This window comes from Marmota marmota, unplaced genomic scaffold (genome assembly GCF_001458135.2).
Source record: "Marmota marmota marmota unplaced genomic scaffold, marMar, whole genome shotgun sequence".
Lineage (NCBI taxonomy): Eukaryota > Metazoa > Chordata > Mammalia > Rodentia > Sciuridae > Marmota > Marmota marmota.
The window spans coordinates 47,112,300-47,138,946 of NW_025999900.1; the positions used below are offsets into that span (position 1 = coordinate 47,112,300).

Consider the following 26,647-nt stretch of genomic DNA (forward strand, 5'->3'; position numbering starts at 1 on the left):
AAAAATAAAAAAAAAAAAAAAAAAAAAAAGATTAGGTCCAAATGGCCTTGGTGACATACAGAGGACTAAAATACCCTTAAAAACTCTCAACCTTTATCATCACTCCCAGAATCTTCTTCATTCTTGTAATCACAAGCTTCTTTTCCTTGTAAACCTCAATCACTGCTGTGGGGTCTGATACAAAGTTTGAAAGGACTTCATGAAGCCTGGGTCCCATGCTACTTTGCAGGGCAAAGACCCAAATGAGGAACCAGAACGCACATTCAGTTTTTCACATGGAGTCACAGGTTGAAAGGAGATGTAAATAAGAAAATGTGTGTGATGCAACCGGGAATCTGCACAAGAACAGTTAAGAGGAGAAATGAGAAAAGAAGGATGAGGGAAGCAGTTTATGTAATCTCAGTCAACATGCCGAAACAAATCAACTGAATAGACAATTTGCTCATTATACTGATTCATTTATTTACTTTCCTGATTTGTTTTTCAAGAGTTCATACAGTTTCCAAAGAGACTGCTTTTGGAAATTGGCTTATTTGTTAAAATCAGAGAACTGCTCCTTCAGTGAATTCATGACTGGGCAAAATGGCCCTTGAAATTAGGTCTGACAAATTTAAATTTTAATAAGAGGCTAAAGTTAAGCTCTCAAGGACTTGAAAAATTAAGGAAAGTGATGTTTGAGAAGGAATTTTACAATTATTGTTTGATAGCCTAAGAGGAAAAATGATGAGGAGAGAAGATGTGATGGTATCAGTAGAGAGGATATGAAATTTAGTCAGTGGAAATGAAGACCGAGTCCAATACCAATGCAGAGTAGAGACAGCTCCATGGATTAACTCTACTGAGCATTCTTAAAGGACAACCAGAAGGTTGTCTGAATCGGTGACCATGGCTATGTATTACAGGCATTGCAGGTGCTTTAAAAAATACTGGTACCAACCTGAGACTGGGGATATGCAGAACTAAAATTCTTGAGATTATTATAGAACTCTAAATCTAAATTCTCAGAGCCTAAATCTGAAACCACTGAATCCTGGACGTAAATTTCAGACCGCCAAGACAACTAACCAATGTGGCAAAACTAGGAGTAGAAATGTCCTGATTAAAAAGCCAAACTTCCTGGTCTGTACTGCTCTTGTGGTTGGTGAAGGTCATAGACACATATGGGAGGGATACCGAAAGTTAGGCAAGGGCTTTCCCATCCATTATCTCTGATCTTTCTAGCCTGGGAGACAGAAAGGACAAATATTTGGTCTGTTTCACAGATAATTGAAATGAGATTCAGAGAGGTTAATGAGGTGCCTGCCCATTGAAAGAGCCAGAATTCCCAACCAGGAATTGCCATCCACCAAATTCTAATCCTTTCCTAAGACAGCTGGAAATTACCTGGCCTTTGCCTTACCCTCTCACAGTTATCCTACACTTTTGGAACAAACACACTCTTCTTCAAGGAAAAAAACTTAAATAAGGAGCTTTGAGGTATTACAGAGCGAAACAAGACCTGAGTTGGAAATTGTTAGGGATAAGGATGAAAATAGGAAGTTCTCTGAAGAGAAAACATACAGGAGTTCATCAGAGAATCTAAGTGTTCTAGGTCAGTGAGTCTACCTCTGTTGAACCCACTTCAGACCACAGGCTTGATGTCTAATGACCATGAAACAGACACAATACTGAGGTGTTCCATTAGCCTTTGCAGGGGATACAGGCAGAGGTGAGATGCTGGTTGAGGAAAACACTGAAAAGACTCTGCAGAAAAGCACTTACGTTAGACCAACTATGCGAAATAACTGAGAGGAGAACCTAAAGAGATTAATGAGGGAATGGCTATTTTGATGATTTGGCCTTTTACTGTTTGATGTTCAAATATAATGCAGTTGGGGGCAATGATAGGTTGAAATCATTCACTAATGTTAAATAATTAACATGAAACCATCTGGGTATTTATATTAATAGTGCTAACAGTGACAATTTATACTCTCTCCAGCCTTTCATCTGAGATCAAAGTTTATTAAAAGCCCTAAACAAACTTTATAAACACTTATGTAAGTGGCATTAGAGCCATTATGCAGATACTTAAAATAAAAAAGATCAACTGTGGTATTTAATACAACTAAGCAAGCTCAAGACAGAACTAGTAGTGCAACCAAGGGGCATGCCAATTTTTTTCTTCATCATTCAAAAGGAAGAAAACTAGATCAAAGTTGCTTTATGAAGCCCCATTTAACAATACAAGTTTACAGCATATTCTACATATGGTCCCAGAATGTCAGTTCTCTAATTCTGAGACAATTTTCTACCTTGCTCAAGGTAAATATGGGATCCAGTGGCTAATTTTCTTCCTCTTCACTTTGTATCGTTTACTAGATACTTGTGAAGTGCTCCTTACTCATGTCTTTATTTACCCTCACTAGTCACAAGCAGAGGGTGTGGGATGGAAAGAATACTGTGTCACTGACCAAGACACTTGAATTCAAGCTGTAGTTATGACACACTTACAAATTCATAAGTTTTTTTGGGCTCCAGACTTCTCATGTATAGGGTGAGAGGTTTTGGCAAGGATCTTGAAGACTCTGTCCAGTTCTAACATTAACTAAAATGTGCAATCCATGGCCCCAGGGATCTAGTCAGCTGTACACTGTAGGGCAGTGTTGAGACATGACAGAGGCTCAGCGAGCACCTGTTACACAATATTATATGATTAAATCAGGGTACATTGCTTGATAGTGACGACAAGCTGGGTGGAATTTTTGTGAAGACTACACCTTCAGTTCCTCCTAGATTAAACTGGAGTGTATGAGGGAGAGGACATTTTACAATATTGCCTCATTCAGTTCAATCATTAAAAAATAAGAAATACAAAGTGGAGCATGCATGAATAACTTGCCTAACGTCATGTACCTGACTATAATAGAGATATGATCAAAATCTAGATTTTTTTTTAAGGTTAATCAGACACTATTTTCAACCATATCACTCTCCATCATTTGAAAGTAGGGAAATATTATTTATCAGCTGAAATATATAGTTAAAATAGATGCACAAAATGAAAATTCCTCAAATCAGTTTTTCATTTAAAGAGTACTTCAATAATCTTCAATAATACACATAACATATACTTTTCCCACTGACCACATATTAAATGTGCACTACCAGTATTTTGTTTCATAGTTAAGTTAGTATACTAAAACATCCCAATACACTATTACTCTGAGAGTTCACCTAGATATGCTCTTTAAAAGAGTTGAAGGAATTTCTTACATATATTATATTTCAGAAAGTAACTTCCATTGTGTTTTACATTCATATTATCTCTACAATATAAAGCAAGAACTTTCTAGCTGGATAACATACTATGTTATTGAAAATACATTATCAAGCAAGGCAGTTAGACAGGCAATACGACTACTTATCAACATCAAATATGAGGCTGCCAGTCTGAGCTCGAAACACTGAGTTATCCAATACTACTAAATTCTTCTGCTGGAGAAGTTGCCTTCATTATGTAATTTCTCAATGATACATTCCCCATGTCACCACTTTCATGAGACACTTGCCAGGGCTATAAGAAACAGTTTTTGCAGGCTGAATGAAGTCTTACAATTTTAAGCTGGCCATCACCTCTTGCCACAAGGTTGCAAATCTGCATTAAACAGCCCACTCCTTTTAGCAGGATTTTCTTCATTTGACCATAAGCAGTCATGCTTTAGAGGCTTAACCCTTTGAAGATGACCCCATTATTGGAAAAGATACATATTTTAATACTGACTCACAGAGTACAGGCTCTCTATTTTGGTCAAAGATGAAGAAAGGAGAATGTCTAGATTGTTTCACTCAAGATCCCTCATGAGAGATTCATGAGGATATTTCCGTTTGCCCTCGATGCGAATATACAGAAGGTAGACCAACATTAGAGCAGTGGGAAACTTGGCAGAACGGGCTAGGACAGGGTTTGTGCAAAACCTTTTTCCGGTTTCAGTTTGAATGGGTTCCCAGGAAGTGTCAAGTCCGAACAAATCCAAAATTTTACAATGTGGCTCGGCCAAAACTGCTGAGATTCACCTGATTCTGGGTCAAAACTGTACAGAGCACACTGAGTTTTATTTGGTGTAAAGCCAATTGGATTGAACCTTTCAGGCAACTTCAATGAGAAGCTCATAGCCTTGGCAAAACCAAAAATGAATCTAGCCTGATCTTTGGTTTTGAAACAGCAAGTTCAGGCTTTGTAAGGAGATAAAGGCAAGTTTTACTTAGCTTCAAGATTCTTACAAATACTTAGGAGAAGCATTGCAAATAATTAACAGTTATTTGGTCAGATTTACATACTCGAGTCAGTGTTTCCTGGGCAAAACAGGGGCACTTTGGTAAGAACATTAACTCATTTGGGTCCATACATTTCTAAGTGTCCAAGAATACAATTCAGTGAGTTAGCAAAGAACAATGGCTCTTCCTCAACAACTTCAGTGCAGAGCTGTTTGCACACGCAATGGATGAAGCACAATTAGTGCCAGATCCACAGTGCAAGAAAATTAAGACAAAACCCCAACAGCAATTATCTAAAAAAATATGGATGACAATAAGTGTGCAGAGTGTTGCTTTGCAATTTTCACAAACAAAAGCAAACTCATGTAATCCTGGATACAAGAGTGAAGATCTATGAGTGTGTATAGACAAATCTATTACTACTAATGTTAGTCAAATGTCTCATTTAGAGATATGCTGACTACAGTTGAAAAAGAAAACATATTTCCAGTGGATTGCAATATTTCTAAACAATATAGGTGATGTGTATATTTTCTGCATATAGCCTTAGGTTAGAAATTATCCTATAAATTATGTTAGTTCCATGAGTAAACTTTGAAAATAAGAGATTAGATTGCTTTACATATATAAGAAGCTGATTAAGCGCTAACTCGTTGTAACTACACAATTTCATGTATGATTTCCATTGATGGTAAAAGAGATAATCTATCATGTTCTTTTCTCTTTTTCATTTCCATACTTATTTTCTGTTCCCAGATTTAATCACTAAGAAACATTGTTCACATGAAAAAGTACATGAAAATGAAAGCAGTTTCTTGTAATAATATTACTCAATGTCTTGAACGTCTTCCTACTTTTATGGCTGACATTACATAGTGATCTGTCATCAAAAATCAATCTTAATGATCTATCAACTTGGTTAAATCCTCTTTTGACTTTATTGAAAACAAAGATTTAAAAACCACTTTACTTACTAAAGGGCTATAGTGTAGTTATGAAAAAATATTTGCTTTCTGTTCTTGGAAGTAATACCAAAAAGGATTTACCTACCAGGACTTATGAAATGACCATAACTCTTCTTTCATTAAGGCAATTTGTTTAACTCAACACATGCAGAAAATATTGAGAAAAACAAAAATCTTGTTAACTTTAATACGATTCAATAAATACAATATTTTGAAGCATTTTTTTTTTTAATCTAAGTAGTATTTGGTTTCCACCAGAACCTTAAACCAGAGATTGGCAAAGCCAGTTCTCATTGTCAAACCCATCAACCATTATTTTCTGGCAGAAGAAAGTCTGTTTTTATTTTTATTTCAAAGAAATATGTGTCCTTGTGACAACTGTTACATTTCTGAATTTTTAAGACAGATAAATAGATAAAGCAGGGTGACAAGCTAGATGTCCCCCAGATGAAATAACACTGCTGTCTTCAATTATTTTTTAGTCAAACTCTCTTGGCTGATTTCTGGAGGCATTCGTTCTTTGGTTACAGGAGGGTGGAGGACAAGGTGAGATTGTTAAATAAAACTTGAGTCACTTATTCTATAGTATCAATTCATTTATAACTCAGCACACTCCATCCCAATACTTCATACATCAAACACAAATCTTGTTTTTTAACAAAGATATCTGTGTGACTAAGAAAAGTCTTACCTCAGTGTCTTGATTAAAGGAGGATAACAGACACCAAAATCTTAAATTACCCTCTGTTTAGCACCCGAAATGCCTGGGAGAATTTGCCCCTTCTGAGAGCTCTGGGTCAGTGAGAAGCAGCCCTTCTTTAAAAAAAAAAAAAAAAGCAAGAAGGGGCCAATGATAGGTAAGATGGCCTCTTCAAGCAGAGCCATTGTAGAGGAGAGTGCACATAAAAGCTGAGGACATAAAAACCAATTTTCAGTCAAGGAAATATATCTCATAGAAAGGGACTAGGGGAGGGAGGAGCAGGCAGGGAAAAGAGAAATACTGGGAAATGATATTGGCCAAATTATATTTTTACATTGCGAACATGTAACAAATACGCAGCAACTCATCTTACAACTATGAATAACTATAATGCACCAATTAAAAATATGGAAAAAAAATACTTCTCTTTAAACGACTTGTGCCTCAATAGTCCTGGGAAGATCTCCACATACTTTCAGGGCATGCTACCCCCATTCAAAGATCATGCTTACTTTATTTGCTGTCTTTGAACATTATGGCTGGGGACAGCCCTATTTTGTAGTAATATTTTTAAAAAAATTCTGTTGACATGTTTGAATTTCCTTTAATTTGGTTTCTGGTGGAATATATTACATATATAGGAATACATAAAGCATACTGAAAAGGACACTTCTTTGTGGTTTTAATCAGCATTTCCCTGATGCCTAACAAAGATGAATATCTTCTCACATTTCTTCTGCAGCTGAAATGTTTATGTGCTTTACCTTTTTGTTTTCTTTTAAAATTGAGGTTATTTAGCTTTTTCTGATTGCTTTCTACAAAACAGGATTTGGATACATATTGGAAGTCTAATATCTCTGCTACAAATGAATTCTAAGTGTGGCTTTTCTCTCCCTCTTTTTTATGCTGCATTTGGCTTAATTTACATAAGTTCTTAATTTTAATGTAGTTACATCAGTCATTTCATGTATATGATATATATTTTCAATCTTTTTGACTTTGTTTTTTGTTCCTCTAAATCCTCCTAAGTTACACTATTATGAAAATTTTCAACTATATTTTGTTCTAAACATTTTATAGTATTGCCATTCCTATTTAGCTGTCCATGCAATTTTGCATCTCATGTGAGTCAGGGATTCAAGTTGATTTATTACACTGTCTACCGAAAAGTGTATCCTTAGTTCCCTGATGTGTGACATCAGTTATGTCAGATGTTTAGTTTCCATACAGATGTATTTCTGTTTCTGAATTCTCTATTTAGATACATTGACCTCTAAATAGACTTGTGCTGGTTCTACACTATTATATTTCCAAAGAATTTCATTTGATAAGTTTTGATATATATTACAAAAAAGAAAAGAAGAGGAAAAAAAAAAAAAAAGCAACCTAAAAACTCCACAACTCCCCCTACCTTGTTCTTCAGAAATTTCTTGGCTATTCTAGCATTCCAGAGCATTTTCTCTATGAAGGATTTGTATGGTGGGGGGTAGATTATTTCCCTATGTACTTTGTATTTTTTGTTACATTTGTATTAGTATACCTTTGATTACATTTTCTCAGTGATCATTGTTGGAGTTAGAAGTAAAATTGCTTTTCACATATCGGTTTCTATCAAAGAAACTTGCTAAAGTCTGTATTTTCATAACTTAACTATCCATTTATTGGGCTTTTAGCATAAATAAAAATAGCATTTTAAAATAATGATAATTTTGCTGCCCCAGCTAGGATCACCTGCACAACGTGTAATAGGTTGTGCAATGGTGTAACCTTTGTTTGTTCTTGGTCTTAAAGGGGATCTTTCAAAATTTCAATGCTAAGGTTATAGTTTTGCCATAGTTTGTTTCCTTTATCAGATTTTTGAAGTTTCCTTTTATATTTAGTTTGCTGAAACATTGTTGATGATAATGATAAATAACACTATTCACCTGTTGAGATGACATTATCAAATTTTACATCTCCATAATCTGTCAGTATGTTGAATTACATTCACTAATTTTCTAATATTAAACCAACATGAATTCTGGGAATAAACTCAATTTGTTCATGATGAATTTTATATATATACACACACACACACACACACACACACACGTAATAATGCTAAATAAAAAACAATTTGCTAATACAGTCTGTCTTTCTAATATTTTGTGTATAATATTCTTGCATACATGTTAATGACTGAGAATAATTTCCTTTATTTATACCTTCCATGTCTATGTTTTGCAATGAAGTTCATGCCAACTCATAATGTGAGTTGGGCAAGCTTCTTTTTTTTTAGTCTCTGAACAATTTTTTTAGCTCTGAAATTACCTGCTCCTCAAAAACTTGGTAAAACTAATTCATAAAATTATTTAGGGTTGGTGGCTCTTTTTGAAGAAAATTCTGAATGATTAAAAATTGTTGATTAAACATTATTTTTTAAAAATTTACTCATGGCACAATTCATGCTGCTTCTTAGTCCTGGAAAACTGATGGCTTTGTAAGAATTTGGTTATTTCTCCTAATTTTCCAATTTGGAAAATTACTCACAATACTCTCCTATGTGGTTAAACTCTCTAGTATGAGTTATATCTTCTTTTTCATTTCTAATGGATAATGATCTTTTTTTGACAGTTGGCTGACTGAATCAAGTTTGTCGATCAATCAGGTTTGCTTTGTTGGCTCTCTGGCAAGTTTGTTACCTATTACATTAATTTCTAGTCTTTTCTCTATTTTTTCCTTTCTTTAGGTTTATTATCCTCTTACATTTTTATCCCCTCTCTTCTAATATAAGTATTGAGATACACACACATACATTTTTATCATTTTGTTCTACATATTTTATAATTTCCAGTATAATTTATTAATTTCTTGACTTGCGGGTTGTTTAGATGTACACTTTGAAACTTCCAAATGCTGAGGTTTCATTTGGTTATTATTATTATTTTTTTGGTAGTTGGACACTATATATTTATTTCACCCAACTATCCCTAGGTAGTGCTGAGGATCAAACCTAGGGTCCTTGCACATGCAAGGCGGGCGCACTACGGCTGAGCCACAATCCCAGCGCCTCATTTGGTTATCTTTTTGAATCTTAGAGCTGGATATGAGTATGTCACAAAATCATGGCCCAGGGATAAGAACAGAAATCCATATGTAACATCTGGCTTCCACTAAGGGAAAATTGCATGTGCTCTGTTTCTTTCTTTTCTTTAGTTAATATTGCAAATATAAACGCCAGAGGTGGCAGGTATTGACTCATGAGGAGGAAACAAATATTGAGAACAAAAACAGCCTGGTTCTCTGACATGATAGTGACATTGTATGTGATACTTGCCATGGATCATTTATGTTTGGGTTGATCATGAGAGAAATCATTTATATCTTACTTACCCCCTATTATTTTTGAGTTTCTCTATTTGGGGGTTACTATCATGCCTAACTTAACACACACAAAAAAAATAGAAAATAAATTCCCATCTTAATGGGAGATTTGAGAGGAGATAAGAAAAACTGTATTTATAACTTCAACTTCAATTGCTTGCATCCACTTTCACTTCATACTAGAGTGTCTGTGTTTCCTTTTCTCTCTGGACCTCCCATTTACAAGTTCCTTCCACTAAATAATGACATCTCCTGGGCCCTTTCTTTCTGGCACCAGAGTGCCTCTATCCCTAATTTTCCAAGCACATGTCTAAAGTAGGATTTCCTCCAAGCCGCTCTTTCCTGATGCGCACTTGGAGTCTTGCACCCCTCCGCTTTGTCCTGTATACTGTTATTACATTTATGTCTCTTTACAGCACATTTGTCATACCACAGCCCCCAAACTAAAACCATCAATGGCTCTCTACTGGCTCAGTGGCTGTGCTACCACATTTCACCCCCTAATGTTGCAATGCAGATGACAGAGAATGTAAAGTGACCACAGCTCTCTTTCCAAAAGGTAGCCAGAATCCTTCCCAGCAGTGTTTCAGGAGCCAGTTCTGACCAAAAGAAACCAGTCCTCCAGAGGAATCTATTTCCTTTCCATAAAATGAAGTCTAAACTCCTTGGTTTGTATTTCAATACTCCAGAATACCACTTATTGCTCTCATAAACTGTCCTATGAATCCATAGAGGGGGAAATTGGAAAGGCTTTGAAATAACACGGAAACTTACCAGATATCTTCAATAGAAAATTCATTTTTGGGTAGTCCATCCTTCTGGGTTTTCTGATTCTATGAAATCTCTGTACCTGGCTTTCAGTTATTTATAACTGTGACATGTAGATAACTGATGGAAATGCAAATGATTTTTGTTCATAGACAATAAATCTTGTCTGGTGATTTTCAATTGATTTCCCTTTTTCCACCATCAAAGAAAAAAAACCTTACCTCTATTTACATTCAGTTCAGCACTTCAGTGTCTATATAAGTGTAGTCTTTTGAATGTCCCTTAAAGTCAGTTGTAAAAGTCTGCTCATTATATTTCTCAGTAACTTAAATATATATATTTATCAGTTCATTTTATAATTATACAAGAATAATTATTTCACCTGTTTTAAAAATATTATTCTAACAAGCCCTTTGGTTCATACTGCCTTTAACCTTTGCATACATTCCCAACTTTGCACACATTCCCTCTCTGGTTCTTTCTACCTGACACCAATCTGTTTCTTTGTATTTCAGGGATAAACCTAAACTCATCATATCCCCACACTAAAGAATCTATGAATTTCATTATGAACTTGGATCACAATGCCTCAATTTCCTTTCTATTTTTTTTACAATAGCTCCTACAACATGTATTATCTGTTTCATTCATTAGCTTTATATAGAGCATTTCTACCTCATATGACTAACTTATTTTTAAGTAAGTGACTTCTCTCGTGTTTCTGAGTGAAAATTCCACGAAGGCACAGATCACAAGTCTATTTTTTCTCCTCCTAGTGTCAACACATTATTTTATATACTGCCCAGTAAATATCCACTGCCCAGTCCCATCCACTGTCCATGAGTTGAGACTCTCAATCAGGATTTTCCTCCAGGTAATTAGTTTTACTTGGTGGATCTACCTGCTATATATTGGCTGCAGGTAGTTCCTTCCTAGAAAAGTTCATATTAGACTCTTGTAAAAGTGATTAGAGTTCCTGTGAAACTCCAAATAGTGTATAGAACTAACCAAAAAGACAGACGATAAAGAATAAATTGATGTACTTCTGGGGAATTTTTTTCCCCACTCTGATGGGACTGATGCTATTTACACCCATGTTGTTAAGTATGCTGAGTTCAATATTTCTTCATTCTACAAATGTTTATTGAATGTCCACTTATCTCAGGTTTTTTTTTGACAGAGCTTGAGGATTTATTTGCAAATAAAAAGTAATTTCTAATCCAAATAGCTTAGCTGCTACTGAAGGAGAAAAATGGACACAATTGTGATCTATGCAAAGAGATAACTGGTGGCAAGTCGAAATGAGTTTCTCATTATGATGAAAAGAACATCCTATTTGCAGTTATTATAACTATCAGAACCTTTACAATCAATCTATTGTAAACACTCCTAGGGGAATGAAGAAATTTCAAGCTTTGACTGACTTGTATCACCATCATGTAGACTCTAGATGAAACACGGTATGTGGCCTTAATACAAACCAAATGTGGACTGCCAATGCTTCACTGTGGTTTATGCACTGAGTTGTAAGAGAACAATAAATGGTCTTGAGATCACTTTCAGCATAGTTGATTTTATAAACTATAAAATATCTTTACCATTTGAATTGCCTACCAAGTGAATTAAATTCTGCTTCTCATAATGCCATATGAAGCCAAAGGACTTCATAATATTTGAGCATTAACATTATTACTGAGCATTCCAATTTTATGGTTTTACTTAGGATAATTATTTCAAATTAAAACTATCTTGAGAAAACGACTACTGTAAAAAACCTAGTTCATTTAATCAATTTTATTTTTCTCATGATGACTTTTAATTTTTACCTTTGCTCCTAGGGGAACTCTTAGAATAAGGCATTTAAGATTCTATGCATAATATTTTGTTAGTGAAGAGATTAGATAAGTAAAAAAGACTGACAAATATAAATAAAAATTATATGCTTTTTGTTGTTGATATAATTTTTAGTTTCAGATATCACACTGGTATAATTTAAATGATTAAATAACAAGCAGTGACCAATGACATAATAATAGTAACCTAACATTTCTTTGGTCCTAAATATTTTCACATATATTTTCTCTTTTAATTCTCACATGATAAAATAATTTTAAGCCATTTTTACAGATGTAGGAATCAAGAAAAATATAATTTGCTGAATGTGTACAAAAGGATTTTTTGTACCCTGAATTCAGGTCCTCAAATTCAAAATTTTTTATTTTTTTTCATGGTTTTCCAAAAGAACATTTAAGTCACAAGCTAAATTCTGTTGGCAAGCCATCCTAAGAGTAAGTAAAATATATGTGAAGAAACACCAGCCATTTTATTCACCTACAAAGTCATCGTACTTAAACTGAGAAGGTGAGTGTACTTTCCAAATGGCCCAGATAAATCTAAGGGAGAAGTTATTTACTTACTAGTCTAGAAAGTATCAATCAAACTCACCTGCTTACACTTTTTACTAAAATGTTCCCTATTAGCATCTTTTCATTCCTCAGATTTACAAAATAAATATTTATTAGCCTTATTGTATAAAGAATTTTTTACTTTAAACATTTTTTACTCATTAAAAATATGTAAAAAACCTCTACTACTATTCCCAAGACAATCAATATTTTATGTACTTTCTTAAAAGAGTTTTAATGCACAAATATGCATATTCAGTACTTGCATCACGCTTTTTTACATGTCCTCCTGGCTTTCTCCCACATAACAGCATGGTTATCTTTACATTTTGGAAAACATTACTTTTCACAGCTATATAATATTTCACAAGGTAGACCCATCATTTATTTTTACTGTTCTTCTAATTCACATGGTTATTATTGTAAAAATGTTTACAGAAAGTAAAATTGTCATACATTATAAAACATGAAAACCAGAAAGCAATCATATCACAACCTATAATTCTTTCTAACAAATCACTATTACGAACTTAGTTTACTCTCTTTAGTTCTTATTTTAAAATATGCCTGTAGGTTGTTATTATTAAAGTACATATGATTCTGTATTTTGAATTAGTTTTCACTTAATACCACATTTCACCTATTATAACAACTATGGTATATTGAATAGAAATTCCATACTTTATTACTTCACTGATAATTGTTTAAGTTAAAAATAATTTTCTAAGCCAGGCACAGTGGTGCATGCCTATAATCCCAGTGGCTTGGGAGGCTGAGACAGGAGGATTGAGAGTTCAAAGACAGCCTCAGCAACAGTGAGGCGCCAAACAACTCAGTGAGACCTTGTCTCTAAATAAAGTACAAAATAGGGCTGGGGATGTGGCTCAGTGTTCTAGTGCCCCTGAATTCAATCCCCATTACCAAAACAATAATAGCGATGATGGTGACAATAATAATTTTCCAATAAATAGTGCAAGCATGCATTCTTTACACCTATGCACTAAAAAAATAATTTCCAATACTAGATTCTTATATACAAGATTATTCAGAAAAAGGCTGATCAGGTGAAAATAATGAAAAAAAAAAAAAAATTAAAACCTGAACTTCAAAGTATAAATAGCATCCTGATCTGTTTCTCATCAACCAATCTTTCTAGTGATTGTGAAATACAAAAGCAAACACACAAGATATTGATTACATTTAAACCTATTACATTTTCCATAAATTAGTACTTCTTGGCATATCAGTCCTGAGTGAGCAGTGAGCACTTAAATGTGCCCACATTTTTGTTTCTATTTAAAAACATCTATTTTTACATACCTTTTAGATACAGTTTAGTTCATTTTCCCTTTGAATCTTAGATGTAGTTTTAGAAATGTTTTCAGGAACTGCTTCCTTTGGTTTTCTTTGAAATCCACATTGGGGGACAGCAGTAATTCTGATACAAGAAGAAAGAAAATGCCCCAACTTACCGTTTCTAATGTATTAACACGCTCCTGCAAATAAAGCATAACATATAATTATAAACCCAAAGCTATTAAAAATCATTACAAGTTGACTTAGTTTGAAGGTTTTCTATTTACCCTCCATTAGCAATAATTTATTTTAAAAATATAAAAAAAGAACTCTCCAACTTAGAAGGAATAGATAAAACAGTCACGGAAGAATCACCATGCCTTTTCTCATTTCATCTCATGTGAGGGCTACAGGGTTTAATTTAATAGTAAATATAATTTAATTTAATAGTAAATATCATAATCTTAAATAGTTAATATCATAAATCTATCTGCAGTTACTGAAAGGAATAGCTCTTAACACTTTTGCATTGTTAAGATTACCTACACAAAGATAGGTATATATTAGTATATTTGAATATATGAATCACAACTATGTAATAGCAGGAATATAGAAAAAGGAAGTTGCATATATACCGACTCCCATTAGGTAGGGAAAAATAATTTCACAGAAAGGAAAAACTAAAAGAATATCTTCATCAATTAAATTTAATAAGTAAATCATTATTGAAAACAAAGGAGAAAAATAAATGAGGAAGATATTCACATTTGGCCAATCCTGAATCTTTTATTATCTACAGCATCTTAGAAGGTTTATGAAAATACTGGTTTTTAAAGGGGCCACTGACCACACTAAGAAAGCTAAAATTGTTGTATAATCAAGTCTTTCCAGAGCTGCAAATGATAAACAGGAAATGTTTATCAAATTTAAAAAATTCTGAATTTGAGAAAAAGCAGTTTGAAAATTCAAGAACATGGAAGTCATCTTTTCTAGGAGGATCAAGGCCATAGGTCTTTCTTTTTCTTTTTGAGGGGACTGGAGGTTGAACCCAGGAGCACTTAACCTTGGAGCCACATCCAGCCCTTTTAAAGTTTTTATTTAGAGTCAGGTCTGATGAGTTGCTTAAGGCCTCACTAAGTTGATGAGGCTGCCTCTGAACTCAGGATCCTCCTGCCTCAGTCTCCAGTGCCACAGGGATTACAAAGGACTGCTGCCATGCTTAGCCCATTTGTCTTTCTTTTTTGTCTGACATAAGTGATGAGCAATTTGAAGACATCTGTGGAATGTGGATTTGTTGTTGAATCAAATTAATTTATCATTAATCCTAAGAAGTAAAAGGGAGAATATGGTACAGAGAATAACAGCTCAGGCCTCTTGAGAACTTGCATAGACCCACATGGACTCAAGGCTTAGGAGCACAATGAACTAGTCCTACACCTGCCTTCTCTCAGCCTCACCAAGTATGGAGGGCTCCCGCCTCAGGCCTTCCGCAACCAACTGCAAAACTGAATGGAACATTTCTATCTGGTAAACAACTGGCTGTATGAGCATATGTTAAATGCTTACATTATGCAAAATCAGCCCAAAGCAGACTTCTTTTATGCAATAGTATCTGTTCAATTGCATTTTGTTGGCATACTTGGGAAGATTCCATCCTTGCCTCATAACTTTCATAAAATAACTACTACTTCACTAGTAACTTGTGTACCATTCACATCGACTGCTTTATAATAAATATGATGCCTCTAGTGGACTTTGATCAGCTTTCAGGCTTCTTATTCACAGCACATCTGGGACAAAACCATTCTGCAATGCTTTATCAACCTTTGCAGAATGAATAGAACCTCATTAGATATTTTTATAGAGATGGAAACAGCCTTTGGGCAGAATATGAACCATCTTGGAGTCAAAATATTTACTGGCCCTTTTTGGGTCTTAAGTTTTCTCCATACTATGGGTTTGTGGGTTGATGCTATTTAGGATTAGCACATTTTAAAAGCACACATAGATCTCATATGAAATAGGTGACTTCACATCATGTCAAAAGAGAACTGAATTAAACAGTATAATTCTCATCTTAGTATTTGCCAAAGATAAACAGGTATCATTATAATTTATATCAACTGTTTTCATTTCACTTAAGTATTTGTTATATGACTTTAAAAGAAATATGTACTTATAAAGACCCTGGATCCAAATGGTCAAAACAACACCATTTTATTAAAATATAAAAGTCAATAAACAGTACATTTTGGATGCAATATACTTTTGCCTGTTTATTTATTATCCGTTTTCTTCCAAAGTGGTCCTGAGATAGTGGTCAATAAAAAAATTAAAATGTTAAACAAAATGAGGAAATTGGGAACACAGAAAATTCAGTTCATTAACCTAAATTTCAATAATTCAATTTGTTAATCAGCAACAGCTAATAAGCTATCAGCCATTGCTGACAATTAGTGAGCTTTTGTCTAAATTGTAGAGTTTTAAAGTCTTAACTATAGGCTAAAGTAAAAAGAAACTATGCCTAATCTTTTTAAACTTATAGTGTGATTTAAAATTTTAAGAAATCGTTTTAAAAAAAGTAAATAGTTTAGCTGACATCTTTTTTTGGCAAATAAGATTAGTTATTATGCATCTACACTGTTCTTTAATTTTAAGAAAGCTAAAGTTTGAGAGAGATCTACAAAGACAATGAATGATTTTGACTCTAAACGATTGTACAAGTAGGTACTGCATAATCACTGAGCTAAATGTAGAGTGCTAATAGCTATTCTTATCAATAGGTGAATATTATACGTTCTCATGAAAATAATGCTGCTAGGCATCATATTTTAATTTATTCTGGGCTTGACAGGTCAAGTAGGGAGAATTATATTTGGGGAAAAGATAATAGCATTTGTACTATTAAAAAGTATTTTTAAATTTTTATGATTAGGTTAGTAACATGCCTTGAACTATAAATGTTCATTTGCTACTTGGTCACAACAGGATGTGCTTTAGAACTTAGGCATGAACCACGGCAATTCATTGGCATCACTGGAGATGAGCTAATATGAGTAGGTAAAGTTAAGAAATGAGCATGAAAGGGATCATTGATAACTGAATACATGGTCATTAAAAGTTTAACTGATTTAGCTAAACCAATCAATTAGGCATACTGATTCAGCCATCACATCTAAGAGATGAATTAGAAGCTTATAAGTCTGAACAATCAGAATTCTTCTGTCTCTGGTAAGTAGAGTTGAATAGGTCTAGTGACTTAACTTTATCACAATAATGCAGCAATTCCCAGGAATGCTTTCAATATATTATTAGCATATGAAAAAGCACAACAGTGGTATAAAAAATATAACAAGAATCTCTATCTTTTCCAAGTTAGGAGCTCTAAGAGTATTCAACAAGTTTGGAAACTTCTCTGGGAATGAAGGGTTGTGATGGACTTAAAAAATTTTTAAGAACAAAACCCACAATGAGGATTTCCTCCCATACTGTCCTGAAAGCACAAAGCCTGTCTTGTGGAGGAAAAAATGTATTCAGCTCCATCCAAAGACCACCACATGGTGCTCTTCCTGTCATCTTCAACTCTGCTGAGTCAATATTCACACCTTTACCTGCGGCTTCCTACATAAAATATGTAGAATGCAATGCAAACAGTAGGTACATTTTTCCTTCTAGGCATTTCCTCATAGCAATCCATTACATTTAGCATTTTGCATTTTTTTAATAATTAAAAATAAGGAGAAATAATTTCCCAAACTCCAAGATAGTAAAAAGAAAGGACAGGATAAGGCTTTTATTGACCATCACCAAAAGAATAAGCATTCCATATAGTGATTTAAAATAAATTTAAAAGATAAAAATAGCAATCTCAATGTAGCAATATCAAAAAAGCTTTAAAATTGAGCCTAAGTTGATTGAGATTATGCCAAATGCATCAATGATCTCTACAACAAATTACACACTCCCAATTAAAAGTCAAAAAAGTTACTCTAGGCTTAGGAAAGCTTTAAGAAGGAAGGTTTTAGAACAGCTTATACTGATTTTCCAACCATCCAATGTTCAATTTAGCCATAGAAAGAGCTGTAGTCAAGTTTTGCTAACTCAGTTTACTAGCTGCTTATATGCTTTTTTCAAATAATCTAGTTCAGTGTCCAAAATAAAACAGAAATATTGAAGGAGGGAACAAGTCGTCAAGATTTAGTCTAAAAAGTCATCAATTAAACTCCCAACATTTTGATTTAGCCAGTTTGAAGGGATGTGTCATGTCTTCACCTATACAGAGCATCCAATAATACTCCTTATTACCTGCTTTTCATTCTGGGTGTGGCTAATCCTTGAGAACCAAAAACAGAAACAAAGTGTCTTATCCACGTTTCCAATACATTCTCTCAGGTACTCCTATATTCCAATATATTCTCTCAGGTATTGCCACAAGGAGAAGTGAGGGCAGTTTTTCTGCTATGTTCTTGGGTTGGCTTTTTGGTTTGTGTTAGGTTTATTATGAGACCACTGCTGACCATCATACCGCAGTTTGACACTGTTCAGGAAACGCTCAGGACAATGTTCTTAACTAAAGGAGAGTACCATTTTGTATCTACTTTTAAGGGAAATTCAGAAGTGGGATACATGCATGGGTTTGTGGGGTGAAAGTGCAAGATAAAGAAAAAGGTATGGAAATATGTTCTGTTGGTTGGTCCTGTCAGATTTCAGTGGAAAATACAGCCTGAAAGGAAAGGGTTTTGCTTGAAGTCTTTGTAAACAAAGCAAAGAAATTTTTTTTCTTTTGAAATGAAGAATCATTTCAAGATTCCTCCTTCTATAGCACAACATGACATGGTATGTAGGTGTGTGCCTGCAGAATGTGACTCCCAACAAAATGAAGGGCAAATGACCCAGAATTACTTTTCTCCTGTGACTGCCCAATTCCACAGTGAAAGTGTTTGTAGCAGGTAACAAAGGCATTTGTTCAGCGAGTGACATCTGGACTGGAGAACAACTAAAACTTATTTGCAGATAAAATAAAGACTCTGATGGTGGTTAGGGGCAATGCAAATGACAGCCAATGTAATTTCTGAGATTGACTATTCCCCAAAAGACATGTGGAAACAGAGTTGAGTAGTAGGGGAAGAACGCCAGCAACTAGAAACCAATTGTTTTTTTTTTTTTCAAGGATTTACATTGTAAAAAATAAAGTATATGTCTCCAGTTGTGAGGATAGTCATATATCAGTGAAATATGTTCTGAGTTCCAATGCAGATCATATTGCAATGGTGATTATGGCATAATTTATGAGCAGGCTTCTGTCATGCAGAACTTGTGACAAACTATAGAGCATGTTTTCATTTTAAGGTATACAAAGGGGTGTGTATCTTCCTGTCACCAAACAAAGCTGGTCTAATCAGATTCCCTCAAGCTAACATCTTCCTTGTTCCTCTAAAGGACATACCTCCTGAGCTTCCTGGTGAAGAATATCACCAAATACTCTTTTGGCCCAAGTTCCTGTTCCCTGAATGCTGAATTACAAAACTGGTCATTGAGTCATTAAATGGTACAAGTAAACAGGCCACCTTGGGAAATTATTGCTTACCTTTGAGCATTTCCAACAATCCACATCTTAACTTACAGGCAGAGACATTTAATAAATATTTTTCACTCCCATATTCTCCCTGTGTTATTTGATGTACAGTTACCTACAGTGTTCTACACCAAAAGAGCTACTGATGAGGATAATCAAGTCCTAAGCAGCAAGTTTTAATGTAGTGTACTTGGTTGATCCCAGTTAGGTTGCTTTTTGCTTCTACATTCAGTTTGACTTACATTAAAACTATATCATTCATTTCCACTTCCTAGTACATGCCCAGGTGAGAATGGAAAGGCGGTTAAAGGATTGAAAATTAACTTCAGATTACCTGTCCTCAGATCATCAATGGAACCCTTTTTCCCCCCATCTAAGAATACTGAGGGAAAAACAACTCCATATCTCCCTGTTTAGATGTGCTTTGAGGATACACACCTGAAGTCTGGCTTATCCTGTAAGTCCTAAAATAAAGTCGATACGTTTTGACTATTCAGTTCCAAATATCCTAAATATTTCTACCTATGAAATACTTAACTGCTTTTTCTTCAAATTGAGCTTCACTTTGATTTTTCACTGTGGTCTGACTACCGTCTTCCCAAGGTAGAAGTTTAAACAGTAGCTTCGGCTGTTTAAGAGAGATGTGAGTTATGAAAGAGTTGGAAAGCTTTATCATCCTAAAGTAACTGGAAGCACTCAAAATAGTAATAACTATAAAAATAACACTAATAAAACTATAACCATTTCAAACTAAATTTTAAATTTCGCATTTAGAGAAAATGATGTAGTAATTTTAAAATGGTTCTCCATATAATTCCTTACCCAACTTAAAAATCACAATCTTAGAGAAATCATTATTTGAAATTTAGAACATCTTATTCTTTAGGATTATAAATAAAGAGTAGTGATTTAGTTCAAAGTGTCCTAAATTGTCTTGCTGGAAGAACTAATCCTAAATTCCAGTCTAGGCAATGAAGGCTTAAATGAGATGGCAGCTTGTTAAGAGTTGTACCTGGCCAGTTAAAGCCATTAATGAAAACTACTTGACCCTCACAACTCTACCTGCAGACAATGGAACACTGGGTGCAGTGTCAGTGTAGGAGTTCAAGAGGGTCTGATTACTTAGAATTATACTTTCCTTCCACCTGCCAAATTATTCTAAATTCTACCAAAAGAAATTTATTCTTTGTAGAAGAACTCAGAAATTTATTCTTGGACTCTCTCATGCCAGTTCCTCTTTTAAAAGGCAAACGTTTTAAAAATAGATTACCATTAAACTAGTTTAGGAGTCAGCAAAGTGAGCCAAATCCAGCCAGCCACCTGTTTTTATAGGACCATGAGCTAAAACGATATTTATATTTTCATTTGGTTGAAAAAAAAAATCAAGGTAAGAATAGTATTTCATGATGTGAAAATTGTATGAAATCCAAATTTCAGTGTCCATAAGTAAAGCTTTATTGGAACACAGCCTGGACATTTGCTTAAGTATTGTCTGTGGCTGTTTTCATGCTCTAATACAGAGGTAAGTTGCTGAAAGAGAACATAGGAAAGTAAAACTGAACTAGTGTAGCATCTGCCCTTTATAGGCAGTATGTTAGCTCCTATTCCAAGGTGTTGGTATCCTATAAGAATTCCTTTTCTCCTTCCTCAGAGAGGTCACACTGTGGAAAATGCTGTAGGTTTCTGGAAAGAGAGGATGAAATGAAACACAACTAACCAGGACCAAAAAAGGGATCAGGAACACACAAATTTCACCCAACTTTAAAACAAACCTCAAGTTGCATGTGCATAAAAACATATGCCCAGAAAATAACCATTCTGCAGACCATCTAAGTTGTTCTCTTTTTGTCCTTTATTCCCTTTATCAATCTTATTCCTTTTCTTCTGATGTCTTTCCCTACTTCCTTCTTTGCTTCCTTTCTTTCTCTATCCCTCCCTTCCTTCCAATCACTTATGCACTTAATTCATCTGTTCATTCACATTTATTGAAGGAGGCACTGAGCAACACATTGGGTTCACGAAGAAGATAAAGATCTTATTGTTTTTATGGAGCTTACATTTCAAAGGAGTTGACAAAGAAATATATAAAGCAGATACACAGGGAATGACTGTGGGTAAGGGTGGAGGTTTACTCTCAACAGATTGAGTTTAAGGTTTAAGTCCCCATGAAGAGCAACATTAGAATTGAAATCTCAAGGACAGAAATGAGCAAGTCATTGAAAGAGCTAGGGAAAAATATCACAGAGAGAGGAGTAGCAATGCAAAAGTCCCAACTCAGGGATTTAAAGGACAGAAGGAACACTAGTGTATGCATTGTGGTTATTGATGAAAACATCATAATATCAACACTATTTATCTAAAGATTAAGAGTCAAAAATTTTATTGGTTATTTTAAACATTCCTATTTTTAATAATCACAAAAATCCCAATAGAAGGATATTATTCATTTCCTTCATCTAAAGTCAGAGAAACAGACTCAAAAACATTAATGCTGACGTTGACATCATGATTAAATAAATGGGCAGTCTGGACTGTAATCCAGTTCCAGATCCCTTTAATAGCTCTAAAAAAAAAAAAAAAATGGAGCTAATGGAAATACCATATGCTGACAGTGCAGTTTTATGGGCAAACAGACAATAAATGCTTTTTTATTACCATCAAGGTTATTTTGTGTTGTTGCATGGTTCAGGTTCAGTGATGCACTAGAAAACTGTTCTAGGACTGCTTTCTTAAAATTATATATGCAAGAATAGCATTCTAGAACCTCGTTTAAAACAGATAACAGGTATACAAAACACAATAAAAATTAATGTTTTAATAAAAAGTTGTTTGTATATCCTTTTATATTTATTTCACTACATAAAAATGGATTATATATGTGTGTGCATGTGTGTGTGTGTAACACACACATATATAATATATCGCCAGAGATATGGAAAATGCAGGACATCTCCACAGGAGAGACAGCCAAAGGGGATTATATTTTTGCCACATGCCGGAAACAGACTTACTTTGGAGTCCTCTCCTCTGAATTGGGAAAAAACCTCACCCCGCTGAAAAATAAAGCTAAAGAGCTTCAACCTTTCACCTTGATGGCACCAAAGAAGCTGGGAGGTAGATGGCTGATGCCCCCTGCCCAGGCTCCTGTAGCAGAGGCCAACAAAAGCTACATATCTACATTTCCTATCTTTTGTCCCATTTTGCCCCCCTTTCAGGCCAACTAAACCTACATATGTATATCACCTAACTTTAGTTTCTATAAATTATAACTGCTTGTGTGGGACAGCAGAGAAGCAATCTACTTGCTTCTCCCCAATTTGATCAACCTGCATAAAGTTCCTTTTTCCTATTTTTACTTTTTGTCTATCTCTTATGCAGGTGGAAGGTGGATCCTGCAGGCTGGGATTCAGGCAGGGTCCCTGGACTAGGCTACTAGGAACATTCCTTTCATAAGGGTGTTGTGACTCTTCTTTACCTCAGGCCAGCTGAGTCACATGTAGTCAATACCACTGGGAAACAGCAGAAGAAAGATAAAGAAAAGCAAAAATCTATATTTAATTAGCTATCATATTGTGCAGCTAGATGACAACTGCATTGTGCTAGCCCTCCAATTCTTTTGGATATGGACTACAGGGATTTATATTGGCCAATAAGCCTATATATGGTCTCTTTCTTCCAACTCATTTGTAGGAACTTCAACCAAAATCAGAATACCATAAATGCATGGTCTCTTGTAAGTAACATTTTCTATTTCACTTTATATGAACAAATGCAGAAATATTAGCAGATATTACATGTTATTTACCAGCATGCTAATAAAAATTCACACATAAAAGTAAACACTAAAATTCTAACAAATAAAATCTAGAATAGTACGTATTACAAGGAACTCTAGAAAAAAGGGCCCTTTAGTGTTCATTTTTAAAAAACCAAATTAATGATCAATTATGATAAAGAGACTAAGATATAAACGGAAATGCTTTTTAAGTCATTTCTTCAACTCATTTTAGTTTTATCACTTTTTACACAATTTAAAATTTATGAAAACCTTCTAATGTTGCCTTTAATTTTTGCCAGAATATTTTGAACTTGGTTTAAAACTGAAATTGAAGAAGCCTGAGGAGGGCTTTAATAACAACTTTCTTCAGTCTGTTTGTTTAAAACATGATGAATAAGCAAAAAGAAAAGGTGCAGAATAGAAAAAGAAAAATGATCCCTTCTCCTTCCTAGCAGTGTTCGAGGTTACTGGATTGTTCATAGACTTGCACAAGAAATTAAAACCTTCCTCACATGCTAGTAGCCAAGTATATATCTGACACGGTCCTAGTTGTCATATATGTAAACTTGGAGTCTAATGGTTTATAGATAGTTTTAAAGTTAAAGGCAGAAAGAAGCTTCACTAATATTAACTCCCCGTTATCTCCTGACTCATTTAATGTACTCTATAAATTGCATAGTTTCTTAAGTCTTTTATTTCGAAGGGGTAGATTGTCACTGTTTTACCACACTAAATTCTTAATATATCTGACAATGATTCATTCAGATAAAAAAAAAATTGAAAGAAAAAGCTAAGAACCTAAACAAATCATGGGCCAGGGAATGGTGCAGAAATTCTGATCATCATAGCTCTTGAGTTATATTAGTACAGTGGTGTGGAAAACTTGGAATACAAGTCCTAGCCCCACCACTGTCAGGCCAAAAAAGCCTTAGCACTGTGAAAGAATTGCTCTGTGGTGATTAATATCAATCACTAGCAGTTCACAGGTGATTTTTTTTCCTTTTCTTTGGATGCACAGATCATCACCCTTTGGGGTTGATTTCCCACAATCTTGACAGGAGGTAACAAGTGCTTAATAAATATTTGTTAGTAGATTTAAACATAATATTGGCAAGTTTTTAAGATTCCAGACTGAGGAAATCCTCTGCAGTATTTCTTTATATTCTGGAAAATCACCCAGAAATTGAGAGGTGGGGGAAGTCCAAGAAGTAAGAAATATAATTTATTTCCATTAATACTTAGAAACTCAGAAATTTGTTTTTTAAGTCAGTGGAAATTTGTTTCCACCAGAAAAGTATTATTGCTGAGTGTTTGTTTCCAAATTTGCTCCACAGTTCAGTCATTACATAGAAGAATATTGCATTTCACAATTGTCACTGTTATCAGGAGATGCTAGAGAAAATGGATTAACATGGTTATTTGCACAAAACTTAAGGTTTATCTAGGGACACTGTATCAGAAGCACAAGCAGTAATATATTATGGAGAATGGTCTCAAAGTGTTCACTTAAAGTCCACAACTCAAATGAATTTGCCCCCAAATTGTAAGATAACTGTTAACTATTGGGTACTTGCAGAAACCCCTAGACAAGCTCAACACCATGAAACACCACAATGTACCAAGATGGCTTTTTGGTTTTCACAAGAAAACATAAACAGCTATTTATATCACGGAGCCTAGAGCTGGGACTTCGGACAATGGCATCAAGGGACATTTGTCCAAAGGCTGACTTCCATGATGTCAAGGAGATGGTGCATGAAGATGCATAAAATAATCTCCTCCTTGAGAGAACAATTTATAAAATCTCTAAAACACATCCAATTCCAACACATTTTCAATTCTAAATTTTTCAGTAAATTTTCTGCATAGAGTAAAATTTGGGCTTTTAAAGGCTTTGTCTTTGGCATTTTAAAAATGTTTCCAAATGGTGCCTGTATTTTAAGAGCTTTTTTAGAAGCTTGATTCAAGGAGACTGCTGAGTCCTGATGATTTGTGCTTTTCATCCCCCTTGGGTAAACAGAGCCAGGCAAGTTTTTATATTTCTTTAATTCTCAAAAGAAAACAGTCTAGTCAATCAACTTCCCTATATTCAAATATAAGAATATTTCTTTCAGGGTATTTTATCTTCAAGTTTTATTCTGTCATAAATTTGGAATTAAAATTAAGTTACAAATTTCAGGTAAAACAAGGTGATAAAATTTAATGATCACTAAAATTTCAAGTGGAATCCATTTTACTGAACTTGGTTCCCTCTTCTCCTGAGGCCTCTTGATGTAGAAAATTGAACTGTGCAAATCTAATTGGCTGAGACCCTGCTTGACCCCAAGACAGACTGCTAATGCTTTATCTCTGTTGAGATCTCATACCAAATCTTAGGTTGGATAAGCCTCTTCACCTTTTGAGAAAACAGAGATTTTAATGAGCCATTAAGTCACCTTGCCCTGAAAGTAACAAAGGGCTGCTCACACCTCCATCCTCCATAATCATCCATATTTAGTTTTGCTTATGTCATTGCTTGGAATATTTTTAAAAATCATACCTTAAAACAAATAGATATATATCTATTTGCCTAAATTCTAAGGAATGCATCTTGGGAAACATAAGTAGGTATGCATTATATTGGTTTCTAGAATTATAGAAGTTCCACTATAATTGAGTTATCCTAGGGATAAGCAAGATATTGCATTGCTTTCTAGTTTAATAAAATTTTAAAGTTAATCCAAATTTATCAATTTATTCAAACTGACACCTGTAAAAGTATGCTTTAGTATCTCCCAAGGAAATGAGGATTTCTGGGGAAATAAATTCCTCTAGTTCTTCTGGAGATACAGTTTGAGAAAAGGACATTCCCTTTCACCCTTACTTCCTCTTCTAAAGTAATTCAGAAGGGGCTCTGAGCTGCCCCACACCTGCATTTCCACCCTCAATGTCTATTCCCAATCTACAGTGTGGCTTGAAAGTACAGGTTACTAGCATTCTACTGTCTGGTGGAAATGACTGACAGCAAAACCAAGGAAATTATCCACTTGGCCTGTCACTAGCCCAGTTTTCTTTAGAAGAGGAAGAGCCATCTACTGGGTACAATAAGATGTTAATGTACTATCTTGTCAGCATCTGCCAGGCCAATTTACTTGCGCATGTCAATCCTACTCTCTTATGGTTTTTCTTGCCCAGTTTGTCTACAAGGATGTATCTGTCACCTCTACATCGGCATTCTCTATTACAATACCCTTAGATTAATATTTACTAGGTTTGCTCTCAAAAAAAAGCCTCAAGGAATTTAATTTCTATTTTTTTTTCTTTAAAACACTGTGCTGCCATAGGCAACTTGATAAGTAACTGAAATAAAGTAATGGCTAGATAAGATTATCTTCTCCTTTCCATTCATCTTAAGTGCTTCGCCTAAGTACTACTGAGGTAACGACATCAAAATCTAACACCTCCCCTGCAACACTAAAGTAGTTCTAAAATAAATACTAATAGCCAAACTTTTAGGACAGTCTTAAAAGGCTAACTAATAGAGAAACTAAATGTAATTAC

General features: G+C 34.5%; 1 protein-coding gene across 1 annotated transcript in view; it reads right to left on the reverse strand.

The window, feature by feature from the left end:
• The window catches only part of Cep128 (centrosomal protein 128), a 385,475-nt gene that overhangs the window by 46,069 nt on the left and 312,759 nt on the right, over positions 1-26,647 (reverse strand). Inside the window, exon 23 of the mRNA XM_048799524.1 lies at positions 13,931-13,954. Within this exon, the coding sequence (XP_048655481.1) occupies positions 13,931-13,954 (24 nt within the window). The remainder of the gene's footprint in view (positions 1-13,930; positions 13,955-26,647) is intronic.